General features: G+C 42.5%; 3 protein-coding genes across 3 annotated transcripts in view; 1 reads left to right on the top strand and 2 right to left on the bottom strand.

The window, feature by feature from the left end:
• Window positions 1-16,855, bottom strand: part of setx (senataxin) — a 1,003,984-nt gene that overhangs the window by 281,085 nt on the left and 706,044 nt on the right. The gene's annotated exons all lie outside the window — the stretch shown is intronic.
• On the top strand, window positions 482-7,502 carry ndor1 (NADPH dependent diflavin oxidoreductase 1). The gene is made up of 15 exons (XM_063209913.1): window positions 482-621; window positions 752-955; window positions 1,095-1,172; window positions 1,426-1,523; window positions 2,296-2,394; window positions 2,610-2,711; window positions 2,826-3,029; window positions 3,537-3,664; window positions 4,009-4,223; window positions 4,777-4,884; window positions 5,314-5,428; window positions 5,834-5,980; window positions 6,302-6,420; window positions 6,588-6,682; window positions 7,035-7,502. The coding sequence occupies exons 2-15, from the start codon at window positions 824-826 to the stop codon at window positions 7,177-7,179; spliced, it is 1,785 nt and encodes a 594-aa protein (XP_063065983.1). The 5' UTR covers window positions 482-621; window positions 752-823; the 3' UTR covers window positions 7,180-7,502.
• ntmt1 (N-terminal Xaa-Pro-Lys N-methyltransferase 1) lies at window positions 7,768-13,175 on the bottom strand. The gene is made up of 4 exons (XM_063209914.1): window positions 13,076-13,175; window positions 11,513-11,676; window positions 10,466-10,718; window positions 7,768-9,436 (listed from the first exon to the last, which is right to left on the bottom strand). The coding sequence occupies exons 2-4, from the start codon at window positions 11,669-11,671 to the stop codon at window positions 9,180-9,182; spliced, it is 669 nt and encodes a 222-aa protein (XP_063065984.1). The 5' UTR covers window positions 11,672-11,676; window positions 13,076-13,175; the 3' UTR covers window positions 7,768-9,179.

Raw genomic sequence — 16,855 nt, 5'->3', positions numbered from 1 at the left:
GCTCATATTAAGTGGAGGACGAGTACTGTTTCATAAGCATATTTTTAGTTCATAAATTATGTAATTAATTCTGCAAAAAATAGTATAATTTTCCCTCAAAAAATGTCATTGGTTTCAATGAGGGCACTCGTGTTTTGGCAGGCACTCGCTTTTTGGCACGACAGGGACAAGGAAATTGGATATTAATCGGGTTGATTCTCATCCCGAGATTATTTTACACACTTTGTAGAGTTTCTTCTGAGAATAATCAGTCATTGTCATTGACCGTTGTCCAGCATGCATGTTATTATATTTTTTTTCATAAATAAAACATCTACAATCCGTTTATAATTTATAGTTCAACAACTGCCTATTTGTATTGTGTCGTTGCATTTGTTAATAGGCTACTGGACTTCTGTCGCAAATAGAACGGTCGTGAACTCGCCATATGCTGACGTAAAGCAAGTTTTGAGCCAATCAAATCGAAGGGAGAACAGCCGTAAAGTACGGCACAACAACACCGTGCAGCCGGGTGGTCTTGGTTCAGAACTACATTATTTGCCACCAAAAAAGACAACCATCCTTTGGCAGACACCTCGAAACAAATAATAGCTTTGCTATAACCATTCCGATTATTCACAGGTAAAGCACTTCTAGATTATTTTACCGATTCGTGTTTTTGTAGACCACCAGAGTGGGGTGTGTAGCCTAGACTGAGAGGTCATATCACAATGATGTAACAAGCTATCTCGCCCTTGTTTGCTGCTGTCAGGTTTACTGTCATGAAACTTCACTGACAGTTCGACGGGTAGTGTAACCTTCCAAGAAGTTGTCAAGTACCAAAATGGACCGTACCCTCTTGGTTTTGTATGGGAGTCAGACTGGGACTGCCCAGGACACAGCTGAGCGAATTGGAAGACAAGCTTTGAGGAGGCAGATGAAAGTCCGCGTTGAGGCCCTTGACAGCTATAATGTGGTGAGCCCAATCTGACATGTTGACATTTTGGCAAGAGTGTTGTGTAGTATGACTAAAAAAGCTGTTGCCTTCGCTGGAATAATGCAACCAATGCCAGTGGTATTATTTGCCGTTAATGGATGAATCTGTGTATTTGCAGGCTGGCCTGATATCTGAACCCTTGGTGATATTTGTGTGCTCCACAACTGGTCAAGGTGATCCCCCGGACAACATGAGGGTATGATGTTACACACAGAGATACAGTAGTGATGGGGAAACAGCCTTGTTGATGTCTTACCCTATTAGAGACTGGTCATATTGTGATCATATCTTCAGCGTTTGAAGCTGTTGTCTTTGGCGCTTATGTCTTAAACAATATGAATCTTGAAGTCTTCACCATACTGTATATTTGACTTCGCCTAATCATTAATTAAAGCATGTATCATTTGACTTAAAACATTATTAAACTTTTTTTCCCCTTTGCTCGACAGAATTTCTGGCGGTTTGTCTTCAGGAAGTCTTTGCCTGCTGGTTCGCTGTGTCGACTTGACTGTGCAGTGTTGGGACTTGGCGACTCCTCTTACCCCAAGTGAGCAGTTGCCGCATTTATGGCAGGGCCAGGGTGTCAAACATACGGCACAGGGGCCAGATGTGGCCTGCCAGATACTTCAATCCGGACCCAGACTTTTAGATTAAAATCACTGAAAGTGTAAAAATATAGCACATTACAAAACTCAATGTTGTCTGTGATTTCACCTTTTTTGCTCGTCATTTACAGTCAGTACTCCTGATAAACCCGCTGTCATCTATCTTGAGATGATGGACTAGCAAAGCGATTCCAATATGAAGCAGAAATCTGCTATTTTTGGCAATCACGTTACTGGGCCGGCCCACTTGAGATGAAATAGTCTGTGTGTGGCCCCTGAACTCAAATGAGTTTGACACCCCTGCTTTATGGGATTTTTTTTTTTCAATTCAAGTTTTTATTGTATTTTTCTATGGATCAAATCACCATAACTTTTACATATCACTCAAGTAGGGCAGCTATGGCCAAAAGAAGAACAGAAAGACAATATCCCACAATAAAAAGGAAATTAAAATAATAACCAAAGACAAAAAATACAACAACAAAAAAACATAATAAACACAAACAATAAAGGGGGGTGGCATTTAAGTACGCTTTATGGGATTATTGTGCCATGGAAGTAAAAACTTCAAGCAGATGCATGTACTGTAGAGATGTTTCCATATGATGAAATGTGATCATAAAATAATCATGTGGTATGACCTGGTTTAATGAATAGTCATTCTGTAATCTGTGTGTCAGTTGAATGTAACCTCACAAAATGTCCAATTACCAGGTTCAACTTTGTTGCCAAGAAACTCTCAAAGCGTCTTCTGCAGCTTGGGGCGAATGCTTTGTTGCCAGTAGCACTAGCCGATGACCAGCATGACCTGGGGTAAGTGAACACATCAAGACAACAGACTAGTGCACATCCTACCTATCCTTTGAAAAGCCATTTTAAGTCAAATCTAGTATTTATTCTTGCTTATTACGTAGGTGTCTCATTACGTTATGCATAGAATATATTTGACTTTTAATATCCTGTGGGAATAATCATATTTATTGCTGCTTTGTAGTTTGCATATGTTTAATATTTGTTTTGGTTTGTAGATCAGATGCAGTGATTGACCCATGGCTCAAAGCATTCTGGGAAAAAGCTCTATCACTGTATCCCCTCCCGCCTGGCCAGAGCCTTATGAAAGACGAGGAACCGTGAGTGTAACCCCCTTCAAGACACAGTAGTAAGACACAGTAGTAAATGTGTGACCCTTGCAAACATAAGGACATCTCCATCATCTGCGATTTTTGTATTGTTTTTTTCTGTAGACTCCCACCACGCTTCACATTCCATTTCCTTGACGACAACACGGATCAGTCAGGCACTCGGGTCCCAGCACAGGAGGCTTCTGTGCCACCGTCCTCTGCTCGCCCTTTTCTGGCCAGAGTGTTGTCCAATCAGAGGGTCACAAGCTCCAACCATTTCCAGGATGTGCGGCACATTGAATTCGACATCAGTGGCTCAAACATCGAGTGAGTGAGCATTGGAAACATACATTGCTTATAACCAGGGGTCTAAATTAACTTTTTTTCATCAGCAGCGAAAGTGACTAGTAGATGTTAATCTTACAAGCCAAACACACAGGCAGTAATGGGTCAAAGTGGCTGGTAAGTTTTCTTTTTTACCAGCCAAACTGAAATTTCACCAGCATTTGGCTGGTTGGCTGGTGTTAATTTAGAGCCCTGCTTATAACTACTGCATGCTCAGAAAGAACTATAAAGTTCCTGCACACTGACTATTTCTCAGTAACTTTGCTCACAATGGTTCAATCTTAGTGTGTCCTTCGAATGTTATCTGAATGCACACATTGAATTGTACAGAGATACTGTATTGCTGGTGTGCAGCACAAGCAGAACTGCTGTGACTGTACATTTGTGGCATGTCATGACTGTTATATCATGGTACATGACTGAGTCATTCTCTTTCTGGGTAATATTCCTTGCTATAATAACTGCATGTATTATGTGAATGTCTGTCAGGTTTAGTGCAGGTGATGTGGTCATGATGCGGCCCTGTAACGCCGCAGAGGACGTAGAGCAGTTCTGCCAGATCATGAGGCTGGACCCGGAGAGCCAGTTCACCTTACAGTCCACAGACGACACCACAGGTGAGGCATATATATAATGGCCCACTCATGGACTACTGATTAAGGCTGTAGCCATGACATGGAGTGGACTAAAAAAGTAGTGCAACACATATATTGCGTTTTGAAATACTAAATGGCATAAAATTGATAATGAAAACAGAAAGCAAATCAGCAAAATAAGTAAATCTAAATCATACAATGTGTTTGTTTAAGTCATCTGGACTTTGCTTTACAATTAGACAATATGGCTTAATTATGGCAATTCCCCTACTGCTTAACCATCTATACATGACTTGTACATGACACATGACTTGTTCAATTCCTAATCACATCCGCTTGCCTTCTCATCACCTCACCCCCTGCAGCGTTGCCCAGCCGTCTCCCTCAGCCGTGCTCGGTGCGGTATCTGGTGGAGAGCTTCCTGGACATCGCCGCCGTGCCCCGCCGCTCCTTCTTCGAGCTGCTGGCCACCTTCGCCACCAACGAGCTGGAGAGGGAGAAGCTGACCGAGTTCAGCTCAGCGCAGGGCCAGGACGAGCTGTACACCTACTGCAACCGGCCCCGGCGCACAGCACTGGAGGTCAGGGAGCACCGGGGGTTCAAGGCTTACACAGCATCGTCACCTTGTTGATGATCGCCCACGTCATGATTTTCATTCAGATATGTGTTTTTTTGTCTACTCACTCACGTCATGATGCCAGCCACCTATGATATTGTTGCGTCCACCCTCAATGGACCTTTTTCTCATGTCGTCAGACCCTTTGGATTCAATGCATTTGAAGCAGAGCAAGTAGGCTCCATACACATAAATGTACATCCCACTATTTTCTACAGAAACCGGTTTGACGCAATTTCGAAAGAGGATAATTGAGAAGATTGTGTGACGATATCCATTGAGGATAAATACCTACTGTATACCAAGACTGGTATCATGAGGAGATGATTCAGGCAAAAATGTTTCCAAAAAATCTCCCCAAAAATGAAATGGGTGATTGTTTTTGCAAGATGACAGTATGTGGGTGGTGTGGCCAGATGAGTGGCAGAGGCACATCTTTTCACCAGGCCAGGAAGGCAACCATTTGGGGCCCCCAAGCCTATAGATTGTCATGTAGCCTTTGTTTTTTATTCTGCAGGTGCTGGCGGATTTTCCACATACTACCGCAGAGCTGAAGGTGGACTACCTACTAGATCTGTTCCCCGAGATCCAGCCCCGCTCCTTCTCCATAGCCTCATCACTACTGGTAAAGAGTCTTTGATCTTTATGCAAATGGTCTGCATTACTGTAAGAGCAAAGCATGTCAATCAAGCTTTCTGGGCTCCCCCATTCACTCAGAATCCAATTATCTGCACGTTGTGGCAAGATCACTCCAAAAGATCTTTCATCTGACACCCTATAGAATTCATTGCAATGTACTAATCCAAATGAATGTGCCATAACCAGTGTCATAACCCACCTAACAGGACATTACCTGCAGTATAGGTTCACCTCCTCACTGAAGGACACTGAAGTCAATGCAAATTAGTCTGGTCTCTCGAGAAGCAGCAGACTGATCATGAACCCTCTACCTTATTGCTGATCAACTTCTTCTTGTCACCTGTTGCCACCATCCAATAGTGTTTCACATATCTCCTAATTTTGTAACTATTTCTAAAAAAAATTCTTTCTGCAGGCTCATCCCAATAGGCTCCAGATTCTGTTGGCAGTGGTGCGCTATAAAACGAGGATGCATAAACCACGAAAGGGGCTGTGTTCCTCCTGGCTAGCCTCTCTAGACCCATCACAAGGTAGGACAACACTAACAGCAGTGACTAGCATTCTAACCAGAGCACATTGAAATGGCAAAGAGTGCATGCGCGCTGCACAGCAAAAGCAGCACTGCGCCATCACAAACACGGCCACTGATATAGCTGATATAAGATGTTAGCCTGGAAAAATCAACCAATTACATTGAGTTTTTTTTTTTTTTTTTTTTTTTAATTTAATCATACCCAAGTGTAAAAATATGAAAAAGGAAAGCAAACAATACAAATATCTTAAATATGCACCAATTTTCTTTTCTATTTCAATGAATCTTTTGATGTTTACAATATTTTGTACTGTAGGTCTTTGTTGGCCAAAAGGTAATTTTGTTCCTTCTGTTAATGAAAGATTGACGATTTTTTTTGTGTGTCATTGATGCCTTCCCATAGGTGATGTGTACGTGCCTTTGTGGGTGAAGAAGGGCAGTATGAAGTTCCCCAGGGATCCAGACAGTGCTGTGATCATGGTGGGACCAGGAACTGGAGTGGCCCCGTTCAGATCAGCACTACAGGAGAGAATCAGCCAGGGCAAGACTGGTGGGTTGCAGCACACATACAGAATGGACTTCAGCCATAAACACACAGCTCCATATACTACTACAAAGTCTTGGTGATGAGGAAAGGGAGTGTACGTTGACTTGAGGTCTCAGATAGGTATTTCCATAGCAGCTGATCAGCTTTGGTTCTTGGGCAAAGCAAAAAGCTAATGAAGTTTTATTTACCAGAGGACATTGGACATGGATATGAGTGCACGTGATTTAGTCTTGTGTTTGAAAATGTTTTTGTTTCACATGTTGGCATGATGGACATCATTTGATAACTTGTTTGTTCTTGTTTTTTCCCCCTTTGTGTTGTCAGCCAATGTGCTGTTCTTCGGCTGCCGGTCCAAGTCTAAGGATTTCTACTGCCAAACAGAATGGGAGGAGATGGTGAAGGCTGAACAACTCTCACTCTTCACAGCATTCTCAAGGGACCAGGTTAGGGCTCTTCCTTTCTTTCACTCACTCACTGACTCACTCACGCGCATAGGCACATACTGTATGTGCACTCACACATCTAGTACAAAGGCCAATGTCCAAAACCTCAATCCTCTATCTGAAAATAGTTCTGTATATTTGTAGTAATGTTTCATTATCTTTTGCAGGAAGATAAGATCTATGTCCAGCACAGGATAAAGGAGCAGGCAAAGCTCCTGTGGGACCTCATCGCAAACAAAAATGCCTTTTTCTACATCGCAGGGTAGGTTAATTAACACAAAAAACATGTACTGCCGCTATTGTGTGTGTGTGTGTGTGTGTGTGTGTGTGTGTGTGTGTGTGTGTGTGTATATATATATATATATATATATATATATATATATATATATATATATATATGTGTGTGTGTGTGTGTATATATATATGTATGTCTTAATGCCTGTCAGAATGTAGATTTAACAGCATGGTCTGGCGATAATGAAACCTTTTTGCTTGTACATGTGTGCATACTCAGCCAAGCTAATTGATGAACATTGATTAACATTACTCCTAGTAGCTAGCCAAACGTGCTACTTGATTGCACCATAACGACAACTTTTGTCTCTATGCCATAGCAACGCCAAGGAGATGCCTACTGCGGTGTGTGATGCCTTGAAGGAGGCGTTTCAGACAGAGGGGGGTGTGTCGGCCTCGGAGGCAGAGGAGATGCTGGACGCTATGGAGAGATCGGGTCACTTTCAGAGCGAAACATGGTCTTAAAAGGGATCCATTTTATTTAGTGTCTCTTTTCAAAACCCCATTCAAATGGGTAGAATATTTTGAAGACTGCCACACATGCCAGTTAAACCATGAGCGCAAGTCAAACTACTTCCTTTCTCCTTCCTTTCCAACCTTGTGGTGTGAATCAGAAGTGGAGAGACACTGAGGCCAGAGGGAAGGACTGGGTGGACTAAGACATGCACCTCTATTGTCTCCTTTCAAAACCCCCTCCATAATATAGATGGGATTCAGTTTGACACATGAAATCAAACTATGACTACTTCCTTCTTACACTATAACGAACCATAATCCATCCTGCTACCTTAACATTTTATCTGCCAAGAACACAAGGAGCCTTTTCTGCAAGGTCAACTACCATATCAAGCCGTTCCTGTGATGTTACCACAACATTCACCTGACGGATTCTTACACGCACCACAACTGGACCTCCATGATATGCAAGTTCAGTGACAAATCAAGTCATACGGTCTGTAGTAGCTAAATGTACAACATAATTGCACCCAATTGTACAATTATATATATGAGGAAGACACATGGCCTTGTAGATGTTAAAAACAACTCTTATCATGATCTTTGAAAATGTCATTTTAATCCAAATAAATGCACTGATATGAAAACAGGGTTGTAATGACTGGTAATACTTAATGACAGCAATGCCAGTGTTTGTTTAAAGATGTATATTTTACACATTCATACACTTTCATAGCACATACACACATAGGACGTCACAAAATATAAATATGTTACAGTATCTCATGTCTTAAATATATCCAAGTCCAGCACAAAAGACAAGAGTATAGTGATGACACCAAAATCCACTTAATCGGCACTTTCTCTCAAGAATAGCACAAACTGTGATCGGAAGAGCTACCCTGGTAATGGGAACCTCAAGGGGTCATCTGTCTAGGTGGATAAAAAGCTTTTCTTTTAAAAAATTGTGTACTTTGAGGATGGAGGCCTAGGTGATTACAAAGCAGCAGTAAGTGTGCCTGGAAGAGTATGCCCCTTGTGCTGGGGGCTATTCCAAGAACATGGTTAACAGATACATCTGGCTAAGACCCTGTAACATGTTTGTGGATATTTCAAGACCCTGTTTACACGTATATGGATATTTCTGTAAACGCATCCATTTTGGCCTTTTGTTTACAAGTAACCAGAGTTTCAGCGCCCTGCAGAGATGACATTTACTACCATGCTTGTTCCCATGTCACTGTAGCCTCTGCGAGTCCTGTTTTAATTCATCATCATCATCACCATCATCATCGTCATAAAATAACCCAATACCTGAGTTAAATGTACCCTCAACAACGGCAATACATTTCTTATGAAATATACAAATCAGCAATGTATCATTATCTTAGTAACCATATGTCTGTATATGTTACTAGAGTCCATTAAAAAGTTAAGTACACTTCCTACATCCTCACAAAAATACACTGAAAAAAAAAGACTGCTTCCAGAAATACAGAAATATTCAGAACACACACAGACACGCACACACCACCTCACACATGCAGGCATGCACACAACACATTCTCGGGTTGTAATCTCTGTCGTTGATAATGTTCTAGTTCCTGTTGTTGATTTCATCACCATGATGGTGTGGCTAGGCCGTATCGGAGTGCCAGGGTCCCGAACAATGTCTAACCTCTCATCCTCTTCCTTTTGCTTCTGACCTTGTCAGGCAAGACGTCATTGATGATCACGGTCTTATTCAATATTTCGCAAAAGCACAATTCAAAGGTCATTTTCACATTTGCAATCAGGATGTTGAATGGGTAAAAGTACTCAAAAAGTTGTCGTGCCTAGGCTGACGGCAGGGAAACGTTATCATTTTCTCCACGGAGGTGGGACGTCAGTGAAGCACAAGGCCACAAGCAAAAGGAGAGGCTAGCAGGTTAGATATTGATACTGACCCCCCCAGTGTCCACACCAGAATTTCATTGCTTTCATCATGGTCGTCATCATGTGGCCGGCCCTTATCTGAGTGCCAGCATCCACACCTCGTAGATCTCCTCGGGGAAGTCTCGTTGCAGCTCCTCGCGGACGATGCCCAGGCCCGCCCTCTGCACTATCCGCTTCAGCAGGTCCAGGTCGCGGCACACGCTGCTGTCCACCTCATCGGGGATCACGCCCTCAAACGCCACGTTGTCCTTGATGACGATCAGGCCGCCGGGACGCAGGCCGCCCTGGCACCGACGCAGGAACTCCACCAGGTGGTCGTCCGTCAGGTGGCCTGCAGGAGGAGGAGCAAAAGCAACATGAATTCATTAAATGGTGCACAGAGAGGTTATGTACTTTCACTGATGTAAAATTACAACCCTAGTATATGATATTGATATTATTAAGTTACACTGTCACTTATTACACTGTACCTAATGGAGTAGATACCCTGTAACTGTCTACTAATCCTGCAGGTACTACTAGCACCTGCCCCGAGCTGTGCAAGTCATACTCTCCTCAACATGACTGATTTCCCTCTCTTGAGGTGGTGGTTGCGACAATGCATACAAGAAATAACAATGATATTACATTAAGTTCTCCAGAAATAATTTGTTTATGGAGAGGTAGGTGTGTGATCACCATAGCAGCCATTTGGGGAAAGTAAATCTCACTATTTGTAGTAGTATTCTAGGAGCATTTACGCTCATATTAGTGATTGTGCCCTCAAACAGCCTCTGATTATTAAACCAGTGGTTCCTGAACTTATTCTGCTGCCACCCCCTTTAGAACATGATAATAATTAAGCAAACCCTCACTTTGGAAATTGCTGGGTCACACCAAGATGCACTATATACAGTATGTACGGTATGTTAAGTTTAACTACACATTGGAGACTGGTCAAAAGCAATTTCAAACTTCTGTGCTAACCCTATTACATAGATTTTTGGCAGTGAAGTACACTTGACTTGTAGTCTGACCCTGATGAATGACACATCGGAAGATTGTTGATGGAAACAACCCGTTGTTTTTCAAACTGTGTCTGTGCCTATTGGCCAACGCTTTGTCGTCACTCCCTCTAAACCCTGTCCGTTTTCTATCCAAAGATTCAAAACAAATCAAAACAAGTCTCCTGCGCTGTGATTGGTCAGCCAGATTCAGGGCATCAGGGCATTGTCTGAGGCTAGACCCACTCACAGGCAAAAAATAATTTTGCCCGCTGGTGGGTGGGGCTAGTTTACTATGCTACTTGACTCTATCTAATGAATAACGACATCGTAATCCCCAGAAGGGAGGGTAAGTTTGTGCGCCTCCTCGTCCTCACCTATGACCCACTGGATCCAAATGACGTCGTACCGTCCCGGCAGTGGCTTGAAGTCCTGCAGGCCAACACAGAAGTAGTTCTCCACGCGCTTGGCGTCCTCCGCCAGGTATGTCTTAGCCTTGTCCAGGAACTCCTGCGTCACGTCCACCAGGTCCACAGTGCGGAACATGGGCAGCAGGAGCCGCTTGGTGATGCGGCCGATGCCGGCGCCACAGTCCAGGGCAACGCCGCAGCCAGTCTTCCCCTCTTCCTCCTGGAGGACCATGAACGGGGTGAGTGTGAGTGATAATGCTACAAATAGCTCATTCTTTTGCAACTCAGCTGTCGGTAGACCCGAGTTTGTTCTTCCATTGTCTGGAAACACCAATGGTAAACAAACTCGGAGTACACCGAGCTGCTCCGAGTTTGTGTTTCGGAACCCAGATTTGAGTACCCATTCTATTGCATTTTCCCGAGGCGGAGGTCGGGGTTTCCGACAACAGAGCATCAAAAGAATGCACCAAAAGTTACGGAGTATATGCTTCACCCTACATAGGGGTGGACGATATGACGATATAAATCGTGAATCGTGATATCAAGTATAAGATAGTCTCGAATCTGCCAAAGTGACGAAATCGTATAGATCATCTTCCAGTGAGGATGTTAACTATCAGTATAAAAGTGATGTTTACTTACTTGTGTTGTCGTCTTCACTTTTATTCTTTACATTATTGTATTCTAATTGTGCACTTTTTGAGAAAGTCATCAGTGTATTAACATTTGATTCACTGTAAATCACAAATTGGAAGCATATCAAAATTGATTTTTGTTGTTTTTATTTTATGGAGGGAATCGTGATAAAAAAAAATCGAAATCGAGATTTCATGTTAAAAAAATCGTGATATGACATTTTTGCCATATCGCCCACCCCTAACCCTACATATTGCACAGCATTTCCATCAACGTTATACTTCAATCACACCTGCATTTATCTATTAATATTATACAATTTACAGCAAGATCACATGGCTACCTTCACAGTTCACACACTGGGTCATTAATACTTACCCCAACATATCTTTCCAGGAACTTCTTTGAGCCATTGATGTCTACGTTTGAGATGGTGCCATAGCCCCCCAGCATACCGTCCACGGTGGGAGCCACATGCTTCCAGTAGTCTTCTGCCTTAGAGTAGAAGGCACCCTCCTCCTTAATCACGTCACCCATCCTGTCTGTGAGCGATAGTTGACAGTTCAACAGCTTAGTTGTGCAATTATCATTCATACAGTCATACAGGCTGCACATGCACATTCACATAGACAATCCAGTTCACAGCGAGCTGTGAACGTGGTCGCCTGCATGTGGTAACAAATCTAATAGTATTCAGGTATGGTATCTGGTCATATGATTATGATAGACACTGTTACCAAGAAAAGCCCTTTGGATGCCAGTGGCATGGTGTGAGTGCATACCTCTCCACTACAACCTTGATGGTGGGTGGGTGTGGGTGCATATGCGTGAGTGAGTGAGTGAGTGAGAGCGTATGTGAATGAGAGAGAGCATGTGTGGTGGTACTCAAGAGTGTGCTATACTTTTACTGTAATGTACATTTATGTGTACAAGGTCTTTGTGTGTATGTTTTGTATTTGTGCATACCGGTATAAGCTGACAGACACCTTAACTTCCTTCGGGATTAATAGAAGAGCTGCTCCACTCTACTCTACTGATATTGCGTGGCTGTTCTTGGACAACTCCAGCTGGGAAGTAAATTTAACCCCTTCCAAAAACGATGACGACACACGGCTGCAGTGCTGTATTTATGTCCGCTTGGGTTGTCCTCGAACGCCAAATGTGGACATGTCTGTCTGCCGTAAGCTCAGCTGTCAACGCTGGTCTCATGACTGCAGGTTAACCCGGGATACTGTGATACGGGCCGATCCTCCTACTACAAAATCTGCTTTATTATCCAAAATCACTGTCCTTGAAACGTTTAATGTAGGTGTAAGCCACCACGTTACATAGGGAAAAGCGTATTTCAAATTCATTTAATTTTCAACCAACCAGTCCAGCCAGATAGAGGACGACAATTCAGCGACAGTCTAGCACTGAAATGTCAAAAAACAATCACCACATTCGTTCATAGATTCTGGTTACCGAGATAAAGTAATGGCTGTCAGACGACTGTCACCAATAACATGAACATGGCCGTTCTATATTTAACTTGACGAGGCACGAAAAGGAGCCATGGACATGTTTTATTGCACATCCGACCACACTGACTTAACTTGAATGAAGTTGGTGCAGCACATAAGCTAAGCAGTTAGCACCAATCGTGACACAACGGAGCCGAAGTTGGTTTAACTTGCCACTGACGAAAGGGAAATGCAATGTACAAGTGCAGAAATATATGCTGTTTATATAAAGGCCATATATGAGCAATATCTGCTGTTCTGCTTTTAGGCAGGCCTTTGAGAAAAGTCCCACGTGTTGATTGACAACATCAATGAAACCAGTATCAAAACACAGTTCAATGTCACGATTTGCCCTCGCAAGTCTGTCCAACACAACTGTAAGGCTACTGACTGGCACTGGCACGCCTGTCATTTATGGAAATAATTATAGTTGACTTACCATGTAACGTTGTGCGGTGTCTGCATAACTAAGAGAAATATTCCTTCAAAACTCAAATCGGAACTCCTCTGCTAGGAACAGAGGCGACGTCATTTCCTTATTTGGCGCGTGCAACATTTTTGGGGGAGATCTCGCCATCTTGTGGTAGAAATAAATTGCTGCATGTAAAAAAATAAGGGAGGTAGGCCTAAGTGGCAGACTTTTCCAAGGAATGAATGAATGTATGAAAATATATTCGAGTTAATGATGAACCTGACCGACTGTGCTTGATTAGCTCATTAACCAATAGTCATAGGCCTTTAATCTCCAATAGAAAACATAGGCCTACTGTCTTTTAACTGCCTAAATCCAGGATTATCAGGGTGTGTTCATCAGCAGGACCAAAAGAGGAAGATAATGTTGAGGGATTGCTGACATATGGATGAAATAGCCTATTAGTGGACCTCCTTTGGACATAAAAATCACGACAGACACTAAACGGCAAGCAATTTTTGTCCCTTATATTTTCCTTTTACATCTCAATTAAACTGAAATTAAATGTAGGCTACTAACCTACAATGGTAATACATTTCTGCAATGGTTACATTATATGAAATCATTCAAGGTTTTATGAAAACCATCCCTTCTCTTGAGACCACCTCTTTGGGAACTGCTTCTGCTGCTTCAAGAGACCCATGCTGAAGGATTCCAGATCTTTCTTTTTTACTGTCTGTCTGTCTGTCTGTCTGTCTGTCTGTCTGTCTGTCTGTCTGTCTGTCTGTCTGTCTGTCTGTCTGTCTGTCTGTCTGTCTGTCTGTCTGTCTGTCTGTCTGTCTGTCTGTCTGCCCACAATAGGCTACCTGTGGTCATCTAGGGGAGTCACACATATCACTGTAGCGAACAACAGGTGCGCCAGGTTGCATTTCTGATAGCTATTGTTTAAACAGGTTGTCGTTACACTGTGCAGGAAATGGTCAAAAAAGGTACTGCAACTATGCTGCTCATTGAAACTGGGCTGCCTTTTGTCAAATTTGATCTTTTCATGAAAGTTTACTAAGTAATAAACAAATAGTTTCTAGTATGGTCCAAGTAGAGTCATTTTTGCAGCTAAAAATGGCTATTTTTGGAAATTCAAAATGGTGGACCATGGAGAAGATCCCCCTTTTCATGTATGAAAAGTGCCATTTTTCCAGTCATAATGAATAGGCCTACTTAGAATTTGATGGTGGTGGTAAGTATTCATGAAAAAGGTAACATTAGTGAATGGGCAGCATGAATTCTGGAAATAAACAACGAAAAATCTCACACAGTGTCCCTTTAAGACTCCTCTGCACTTTTTTTGTGGATCTTGATGCAGTTCTTCCCGCAAAATGGTCTTTTAGGGTAGATAGTGATGGCTTTATTTTGTTCCTCTGAAACCAAATACAAATAAAAGCCTTCTTTTTGTGGGGTGTATTGGATCAATTCCTTTGTGGAAAGCAAAGGTCAACCCACATCTCATTCCCACCATCCTGGTGAATGGTGACAGAATATGACTTCATTAGTGTTTTACTATAGTTTGCTCTTCATAGGCCTAAAGAAGTCATCATTTTCTTCCCAGCTTTATTGCACTATGCTTGTCCTGCAACACATTGCATTACAAACACCTAGCTGATGTTTTTATCCAAAACGATTTACAGTTATTTAAGGTGGGCAAGGCCTACAGGTTACAGTCCCCATGGGTTCAGGTGCCTTGCTCTAGTCTAGGGCACTTTATCTATTGACGTCACAGAATTCAAACCATCAGCCTTCTGATTCCAAGACCAACTGACTCCTCAACCATAGGGCACACATTACTGACGCATATCACTACCCCTCCTCTCCACCCTACTCCTCTCTCTCTCTCTCTCTCTCTCTCTCTCTCTCTCTCTCTCTCTCTCTCTCTCTCTCTCTCTCACCATCATACTCCAGTCCTGGCACTCTAGCTTTCATTGGGCATACTGCTCTCCTCACCTCTCCATCCTCTCTCTCTCTCTCTCTCTCTCTCTCTCTCTCTCTCTCTCTCTCTCTCTCTCTCTCTCTCTCTCTCTCTCTCTCTCTCTCTCTCTCTCTCTCTCTCTCTCTCTCTCTCTCTCTGCCTCTGTTATCCCTTACTGGTTTGGCAGTGCTTGGTGATGACTCAGAGCACTCTTGGCTTGGTGTGTGCTAGACGGCTTGAAGTCAGTCGATATCTAATCTGATATGCCCAACACACACACACACACACACACACAAGCACACGCACACACGCACACACAGACACAGACACAGACACAGACACAGACACACACACACACACACACACACACACACACACACACACACACACACACACACACACACACAGACACACACACACGTACAACAGCTCTCCCCCTTCCCCCATTCTCATCCTCTTTCCGCTGTCTCCGTCCCCCTCCTCTCCCCATTTCTCTCTCTCTCTCTCTCTCTCTCTCTCTCTCTCTCTCTCTCTCTCTCTCCGTCGTACTCCTGACACCCCTCTTGCTCATTAGAATTACAAAACAGCTGGAGAAATGGAGTGGAAATCAACACTTTGTGAATACCCCTTAGTCAGCAACATCAGCGCTGGGTCTCCACTCCACTCCACTCCCCTGTCTGCTGTCGTCCTCTCTCACTCGCTCTCCTTCACACACACACACACACACACACACACACACACACACACACACACACACACACACACACACACACACACACACACACACACACACACACATACGGACGCACGCACACACACAGACACACAGACAGACACACGCACGCACGCACGCACGCACACACCTTCTGTCTTTCTCTCTCACTCACCCATTCTCTCCATCATCTATCTCTCCCCCCCTCTTTTTTTGCATATATTCCCATGCTGTTTATAAAAAAAACTAAAATGTTTGCCCTTCACACTTTACATTGTCTTTGTTACAGCAGCTTTTCTTTTGTGATCCCCATCACCACCCAAGTTACTATGTTCTAGTTCACTGAAACTGACATTTAAAAAAAAAAACAGTAATGTACTTATCATAATGTGGATTTTAAAAAATCTACTTGCGTAAAAGGGATCGAAATATGTAAATGGGTAATCCCATTTCTAAAAATATGCACATATGTGTAATTTAGGCCTAATTCAGTGCAAACAACTGATTGTGACACAAAAGATCTGTAAGGCATCGTGTCGTAGTAGGCGTATGCCGTTTGCTATTGGAGAATGACTGAAAGACTCCCTGCTGCATAAAAATGTTAAGTGCTACTCTTGTAGGATTCTGAATGAATATGCCCCAGGCAATTGATAATGTCTTGAAGCCTAGTAGAGTATGCTTAGAATGGCAACAATTAAAATGCTACTACTTCTACTACTACTATTACTACTACTACTACTACTACTACTACTACTATACTACTGCTGCTGCTGCTACTACTACTACTACTACTAATAATAATAATAATAACAATAACAATAACAATAATAATTATGATGATGAAAGCAATAAGAATATAGGCCTAAATAAAAACAAACAAATAAACAAACAAATAAAGAAATAAGGAAATACATAAATGAACAAATAAATAAATCAATACATATGTAAAGAAAGAAAGAAAGAAAGAAAGAAAGAAAGAAAGAAAGAAAGAAAGAAAGAAAGAAAGAAAGAAAGAATTAAAGAAAGAAAGAAACAAGCTGTAAAGCCAAGTCATAGAATTTCATTGATGACAATTAAGCGTATGTACAGTATCTTTATCAATCTATCGACTACCAATGACCTTGTGTCCTTG

This window comes from Engraulis encrasicolus, chromosome 11 (assembly GCF_034702125.1).
Source record: "Engraulis encrasicolus isolate BLACKSEA-1 chromosome 11, IST_EnEncr_1.0, whole genome shotgun sequence".
NCBI classification, from domain to species: domain Eukaryota; kingdom Metazoa; phylum Chordata; class Actinopteri; order Clupeiformes; family Engraulidae; genus Engraulis; species Engraulis encrasicolus.
Note: the sequence above shows the minus strand (reverse complement) of the source record. Positions and strands in the feature narration are given on the sequence as shown.